General features: G+C 38.8%; 1 protein-coding gene across 1 annotated transcript; it reads left to right on the top strand.

Annotated features, from left to right (window-relative positions):
* Window positions 1-4,314: 4,314 nt before the first annotated feature.
* On the top strand, window positions 4,315-6,822 carry LOC104230267 (ninja-family protein 3-like). The gene is made up of 2 exons (XM_070154593.1): window positions 4,315-4,605; window positions 6,325-6,822. Exons 1-2 carry the CDS (start codon window positions 4,315-4,317, stop codon window positions 6,820-6,822), a joined length of 789 nt encoding a protein of 262 aa, XP_070010694.1.
* Window positions 6,823-8,289: the final 1,467 nt, after the last annotated feature.

The raw sequence follows: 8,289 nt of genomic DNA, 5'->3' as shown, positions 1-8,289 counted from the left end.
GTATTTCTCAAGTCAAAATCCATGGAGAACTCATTATGAACACCTACAAACCTTCCATTATAATTTTATACTATCTCATTGGGTTCCCACCTCACTTCATGTTCATCAAGGGTTGATAACATGTCGCAATTACTAAGATTTAATTATCTCCTTTCGATAATGGATTATCTACACATATTCTAGTCCAACGATCTGCTTATCAGTCTAACCCTCGCCTTTTGGTTTTTGGTTGACCAAGGAGCAATACACCTAGTAACACATTCATACGTCAAAGCCTCTCTCTCGGTCATGTCTTATAACATCAAGGATGGGGACATATTCCTTTTGTTAAAATAAATAAATATTGCTGGTATTCCTTGTAGATGTTCCTCTAACAACCATTTACCTACTCTGCTTGTCCCTGTGAGTGGATAACCCAGGTTACCTTTCCCAGATAAATACATTAAGATGTCTCATTCTTTCAAACTTATTCATGGGGACACCTTGAGGCCTTATTTTACACCAACTCGTAAGGGTTTTAAGTACTTTCTCGCCATTGTTAATGATTTTCTAGGGCTACGTGGGCTTCTCTCATGGGTTCCAAAAGTAATGATTTCCCTTAAATTCAGGCTTATATTGCCATGTATTCAAACCAAAGTGCGTCCCCTTTCAAAAGTCTTAAATGGGTCGGATTGTATGGGTTACGTGCCCTTCAGCTCACTCGGCTTCTAGGATTATTGACGATGTCATTGAAATCTGTGGGGAGTTTTGCTACCCTTGGTATTCCACCTTCCTGGGTGGATAGGAGTATTATTTATCTTTCTCCCCGGAGCATCATGTTAACCATTAGAACCCCTCTGACCAATACATGATTGTGTCCCAATATTAAGATGTTCCAGCTTTGTGGTTTCACTCGTGAAAGGTTGAGATTAGATACCTTCAGATTTTTGCACGTATCATGAGAATATTGATTTGGAATACAAGTTTTTGTATCTTTATTTCTCTCATATAGGATCAATTATCAGGAAGTGTTAAGCTGTTTAAAACATGATAATCTCATAAGTGTTCCACTTCTTTTCATTCTCATGGCCGTGTGGAGTGGATTAGTTATGTCAGCTAATGGTATGAGTGTAATTCAACTTCATGTACTTTGAAGCCTATATTGCATTCAAGGTGCTAGAGTATTCTCGTTCCCGATAAACTGATTTTCCCTACACTCTAGGAGACGACTGGGTCACGTACTTGAATATTCCTCCTTAATTATTCCTGTTGATAATGTACTAGTTACCCATATGCCTCATTTGTCTAATCATTAATGTCGTCAAAATAGTTAACCATGTCAGCATTGTTAGTAGTAATCTTCATGTCTATTAGCATATAACCTCATGAAATACTCTGCTCAGCACATTAACGGATTCCTCGGTAATTCAAGCCTGATCTTGAATTTCGTTTCTCCTTATTATATTAAATCTAGTGGGTATTGAAGGTTCAAACATGTCAAAAAGGAAGCATCCCCGTGTGATCACATATATTAGATAGGTAATTTTATGGTCAGTTTATGATAGCACATCTTAGAGTAATTATTGAAGGTCATCAAAGTTTTAGTGTGGGTGTTCGTATAGAGATTTAGAATTGAGGAGGGTGAACAGGTTGTTCGCAATACTCCCCCCTGAAGATGTTATGTGAGTTGATAATGAAGGTTGCATAAGTGTATTTCACATTAGGCCGCACTAGGAGTATGAAGTTTTCCCATAGTTGTTACCCATATATTTTGTGTTTTCACGTGTCTATGTCTAAGAAGGAAGTTGGATATCCTTTATGTATCATTCCAGTGGAAATTATTGAAGGTGAAGTTAATGGATAGTTAGCTTATGTGAGATATCTAGCTGTCATCCTTGTTAGATAAGTTTGGAGGTTGGGATTGTTTCCGTGAATGTGTTATAGCAAAGCTTGTTAGTATAAAAGGCCACATTGAATACCGAGAGTGTTGTGGAAATAAGGTATTTTCTCTTGATTGTATAGCAATTGGTTTTGACTTGAAAAGTACCTTCTAGGTTTTAGGATTTTGAAATGTGCAGTTCATGTCTAGGTACCCTTATGATAATGTAGTGCTTATAATGGTGATATTAGTATTGTTGATATATACATTGTGGTGTTTTTTCTCGTTGTGGATATGCTGTTAGGATATGTTTCTGGGGCTCTCTGACAGGTGGATATGCCTAGATGAGGAAACTCTGGCAAAATTTTTGGAAATTTAGGGAGTTAGCCAAATTTAGGTTGTTGATATGTTCATGCTATGAAAAGTTGAGGTTGCATAAAGATTGCTAATGAGTGAACCTTGATCCTCATTCGAGGACGAATGATCTTAAGTGGGGGAGGATAACAATTATGCGATCGCATAATCAATATGCGGGTCGCATTGTCATTGCATAATCACATTTCTGTCGCATACCAGGACAGTTTGTTTAGTTTTTTGGGTCCATTTTAATGGTCCCTCTTGCGAGCCGTATGTCCATTATGAAATCGCATATGCGATCGCAGATTTCGTCAGGGCTCCTATTTTCTAACTTTTAAAACCCGACCCTATCCCATTAAAAACACCCATTAAACCCCTTTTATGTTATTTTGCTTCAAATAAAGTGAGAGAGGGAGTTCTAGAGAGAGAGAGAGAGGGTGATATTCATCAAGTCCCCACTCAATCCTTGCCTAAATCCTTGAATATTATCAAGTAAAGCTGCTAGACCTTCACCCCAAGAGGTAAGAACTTGAGCCATAGCCTTTGGTTTCGAAATTCACGCTAGAATGAGTAATTAGCTTGGGGGTTCATAGGTATAAAAATGGATTTTCTTGCATGCATAGAAGATAATAGGGTATGGCGAGGTTGTGAACTAAAACGATAGCAATTGGGGTGTAAGATAATGAAAATCTCACAAAAGGGTCCTATAATCACAGTGCACACCTAGTGCTTGATAATGTGCTCAAATGAGCTAGAATCTTAATCATGTCTTTAATTCTTGGTTCAATTTGTAACTTTCATAAAATAGATTGAAGTTGCTAAGAGTCCCGGAATTTTGTAATAATTTAAAGAAAGCTCAGTTGAGGTATATATGGCTAAAACCCCCTCTTCTTAGAAGTTTAGTTCTCATGGTGTCCCCGCATATGCTGTAAGTTCGGAATTTGATTTATGTAGTATTTGTTATTTCAAAGGATTTGGTGTTGCAAGAATATATGTGAAAGGTGTGTCTCAATGTGTTATTCTTGGTAAATTGGGGATATGTAAGGAATGTGAACTATATGCTAAATTACCTAGATTTTAAGTCAAGTATTAATTGTGATTATTATGCCGAATCATGAGAATTCATCTCTATGCTTACAACCTGAATTGCTCTTGTATGTGCCCATTATCTTAAATTGCAAGTTTTATGTTGAAAGTGAAAGTGATGTGGAATGTGAGTTATGAAATGTGGCCTAATGCCAAGTATGATGTGATAATTGTGGCCCTAAGTGGCTATGAATTGATATTTGTGAAATAAAGATTGAAATGAGATGATTAATGAGAAAGGAACAACGCCTTGGTAAGGCGGCCTAGCCGATCGGGCCATAATCGGACGCCATGCCACACACATGGTGGTATTGTGCTGATATTGAATTTCGAAAAGTGAGAATGAGATTGTGATTGAGGTATATGGCTCAAATGAGGCAACCTAGCCGATCGGGTCATGATCGGACTCCGCTCAAGAAAGCAGTGGTATTGTGAATGATATGACCAGTATTAAATGCCCCAAACTAAAGCTATGGAAATTAGGTGAAAGCTATGTGATTCCTTTTATTTGATGATGTGGTGATTGTTTAAAGCTTTTGTTGAATCCTTATGATTTCTTTGTTCTTGTATGGTTGTTCTTTCTAATGAGATGGTATTTTGTTATACATACTAGTGCTATTCGATGGCACTAACGTCCATTTTGCCGGGGACGCTACGTTTTGAGGTATAGCCGGAGCCTTGTTGCCAGTATTTCCATCTTACTCTTCAGTTGTATTTATAGGCTTCGTAGACAGGTTGTGGATGGTGTTTGATAATGGGGAACTGAGTTAGAAATCTTGATATTTGGCAAAGATTTACAAAACTTATAATATTTTGATAATTATAAATTAAGCTGCTAATGGAAATAAAGTGGAAGTTGTTAATGAAATACTTACAAAGTATGATTAATGTAGTCCATTTTCTATTTATTCATGAATTAGTTTGGTTAGAATGAAACCTAACAGGCTTGCTCAGTCGGGTTTACTCGGTTGAGCGCCGGTCGTGCCCCTCGGTTTTTGGGGTATGACATGATCATGAGAAACTCACAAGACAATACTGTAACTCCTCCACCACCCACTCCCTCTAATTCATCTACCCCTCCTCCACCTAGTACATCTCCAAAACCCTGGTTGAGAAGGGTGAAAATGCTTGCCCGGAAAAGAGTAGCATCTGGGGTTCTCTCAAAGAAATTAAATGAGAAATTAAAGGCAAGCAAGGTCCAAGACTCTGACTCCAACTCTGATTCTGAGTCATACAAATCCGCTAGTGATAGGGAAGGACCTAGGTCTTCTGACTCTAAAAAGACTCAAGAATCCCCTTCTAAGGTAAGTTCTTCTGAAAATGTAGAAACTAGGTTTGTTCTGGTTAGACCTGTCAGTGATGTTGAATTACCTGAGTTACGATGGAGTGGAGGTAAAATGAAATTTGAAAAAGAAAAGAGAGAGAGAGGGTGCATATTCATCAAGTCCCCACTCAATCCTTGCCTAAATCCTTGAATATTATCAAGTAAAGCTGCTAGACCTTCACCCCAAGAGGTAAGAACTTGAGCCATAGCCTTTGGTTTCGAAATTCACGCTAGAATGAGTAATTAGCTTGGGGGTTCATAGGTATAAAAATGGATTTTCTTGCATGCATAGAAGATAATAGGGTATGGCGAGGTTGTGAACTAAAACGATAGCAATTGGGGTGTAAGATAATGAAAATCTCACAAAAGGGTCCTATAATCACAGTGCACACCTAGTGCTTGATAATGTGCTCAAATGAGCTAGAATCTTAATCATGTCTTTAATTCTTGGTTCAATTTGTAACTTTCATAAAATAGATTGAAGTTGCTAAGAGTCCCGGAATTTTGTAATAATTTAAAGAAAGCTCAGTTGAGGTATATATGGCTAAAACCCCCTCTTCTTAGAAGTTTAGTTCTCATGGTGTCCCCGCATATGCTGTAAGTTCAGAATTTGATTTATGTAGTATTTGTTATTTCAAAGGATTTGGTGTTGCAAGAATATATGTGAAAGGTGTGTCTCAATGTGTTATTCTTGGTAAATTGGGGATATGTAAGGAATGTGAACTATATGCTAAATTACCTAGATTTTAAGTCAAGTATTAATTGTGATTATTATGCCGAATCATGAGAATTCATCTCTATGCTTACAACCTGAATTGCTCTTGTATGTGCCCATTATCTTAAATTGCAAGTTTGATGTTGAAAGTGAAAGTGATGTGGAATGTGAGTTATGAAATGTGGCCTAATGCCAAGTATGATGTGATAATTGTGGCCCTAAGTGGCTATGAATTGATATTTGTGAAATAAAGATTGAAATGAGATGATTAATGAGAAAGGAACAACGCCTTGGTAAGGCGGCCTAGCCGATCGGGCCATAATCGGACGCCATGCCACACACATGGTGGTATTGTGCTGATATTGAATTTCGAAAAGTGAGAATGAGATTGTGATTGAGGTATATGGCTCAAATGAGGCAACCTAGCCGATCGGGTCATGATCGGACTCCGCTCAAGAAAGCAGTGGTATTGTGAATGATATGACCAATATTAAATGCCCCAAACTAAAGCTATGGAAATTAGGTGAAAGCTATGTGATTCCTTTTATTTGATGATGTGGTGATTGTTTAAAGCTTTTGTTGAATCCTTATGATTTCTTTGTTCTTGTATGGTTGTTCTTTCTAATGAGATGGTATTTTGTTATACATACTAGTGCTATTCGATGGCACTAACGTCCATTTTGCCGGGGACGCTACGTTTTGAGGTATAGCCGGAGCCTTGTTGCCAGTATTTCCATCTTACTCTTCAGTTGTATTTATAGGCTTCGTAGACAGGTTGTGGATGGTGTTTGATAATGGGGAACTGAGTTAGAAATCTTGATATTTGGCAAAGATTTACAAAACTTATAATATTTTGATAATTATAAATTAAGCTGCTAATGGAAATAAAGTGGAAGTTGTTAATGAAATACTTACAAAGTATGATTAATGTAGTCCATTTTCTATTTATTCATGAATTAGTTTGGTTAGAATGAAACCTAACAGGCTTGCTCAGTCGGGTTTACTCGGTTGAGCGCCGGTCGTGCCCCTCGGTTTTTGGGGTATGACATGATCATGAGAAACTCACAAGACAATACTGTAACTCCTCCACCACCCACTCCCTCTAATTCATCTACCCCTCCTCCACCTAGTACATCTCCAAAACCCTGGTTGAGAAGGGTGAAAATGCTTGCCCGGAAAAGAGTAGCATCTGGGGTTCTCTCAAAGAAATTAAATGAGAAATTAAAGGCAAGCAAGGTCCAAGACTCTGACTCCAACTCTGATTCTGAGTCATACAAATCCGCTAGTGATAGGGAAGGACCTAGGTCTTCTGACTCTAAAAAGACTCAAGAATCCCCTTCTAAGGTAAGTTCTTCTGAAAATGTAGAAACTAGGTTTGTTCTGGTTAGACCTGTCAGTGATGTTGAATTACCTGAGTTACGATGGAGTGGAGGTAAAATGAAATCTGAAAAAGAAAAGAGAGAGAGAGGGTGCATGTGGTAAAAAGAGGGGAAATGGCAAAAAAATGGTTGATCATTCACCCACTGCTGATTTATCTGTGCTTGCTATCTGTGGGGTTGATCAAGAAAATGTAGAAGAGAGTGGCAAGAAGTCAGGGGGAAGTGGTTCTGGTGAAGCTGATGAAGGGTTAGTTAATCTAAGCACACAAGGAGATGAACCTAGTTCATCTACTGAAGAGACCCTAGTAGACTTGTTGAAAAATATTGGGGCAAGTTATGGTCCAAAGAAACGAAGAAATCCCACACCAAAAGCCCCCAGTGCTCCTAAACCCTCCAAGAAAAGAAAGGCTTCATCCCTAACAACTACTAAAATTTCATTGCCAAAGGGATGAGCTACAAGAAGTATGGTGAAACATAGTAAGAGTGATCTCCAAAAGTCTCTAGCTCAGAGTAAGAAGAAAAAGATGGCTAAAGGAAAATGGAAGGTTACAGAGTCCTCAGAGGTTGTGGAAGTTGAGTAGATGGAACAGGTCCATCAAGAGGAAGTTCCAACAGTGGAACTTCAGACCTCCAAGTCCAAAAAGCCCAAAACTTCTTCCAAGAAGTCTTCCTCTATGTCTGAAGCTGCTGAACCTTCATTAGCCAAGAGGACAAGGTCTACAGTGAAAACTAAACAAGTACGAATTTCTGAAGATGAGGAATGGAGTGGAGAAGAAGAAGAAGTTGAGTCTGATGGTAAACAAGACAAGCTTGCCATGTTTGGCAAAAGAAAGATTTTGAAAGGTAGATTGTAGAAAGACCTGGTGGAATCAGAAATGATGAGACCGGTGGATGCCTTAGCTGCTCAGGGGTGGAAGGACATGGTCCTTCATATTGATGGTAGGCTAGCCAGGAATGAGATCATTGAGTTCATGGAAAATGCAGAGGTTAAGGATGGCAAGGTTAGCAGCCTGGTGAATGGAGTTGAAGTGTCCTTTGATGCAGAAAAACTGGGAGAGACCCTTGATATACCCTCTGAAGGGTTTGATGACTATACAAGGGAAAGGTGGCCTTGTCTGGACTCCCTTCTTATTGCCCTTGACATTACCAGAAGATTTTGTGATGCTGAAGATGTGAATGAGGCCAGGGCTGTTCAGAAGAGTGAAATGAAGCCACATCACAATGTCTTGATTGAATTTGTCAACAAGTGCCTATTGCCTAGGCAAGAGAGAAGGCATATTGCAAACTATAAAAACCTAGTTGTTATGTAGTGCCTAGAAAGCAGAAGGCAATTAATTGGCCTGCATTCATCATTAAGCTGCTGGACAGGGTCATCAATGGCTCCAAGAAGCATGCTACCCCCCTATGGCTTTATTCTGACTACGATTTTGGATAGGTGCAATGTGCCTCTAAACAAATGGGAAATGGCCTCAAGGAAGGATCACTTTGGCATTAACACTCTGATTACTTGTGACTATTTAGCTAATGCCATTCCAAATGAACCTGGTTCATCCAAGAAGACTCCTATCAA

This window comes from Nicotiana sylvestris, chromosome 8 (assembly GCF_000393655.2).
Source record: "Nicotiana sylvestris chromosome 8, ASM39365v2, whole genome shotgun sequence".
Taxonomy (NCBI): Eukaryota; Viridiplantae; Streptophyta; class Magnoliopsida; order Solanales; family Solanaceae; genus Nicotiana; species Nicotiana sylvestris.
Note: the sequence above shows the minus strand (reverse complement) of the source record. Positions and strands in the feature narration are given on the sequence as shown.

What these genes read in the sequence shown, in the direction of transcription:
- LOC104230267 (XM_070154593.1), top strand. Translation starts at nt 4,315, where the DNA reads ATGAGAAACTCACAAGACAATACTGTAACTCCTCCACCACCCACTCCC. An exon ending in CTCAAGAATCCCCTTCTAAG is followed by an intron (nt 4,606 to 6,324) that starts GTAAGTTCTTCT and finishes GAAACCTAACAG; the next exon opens with GCTTGCTCAGTCGGGTTTAC.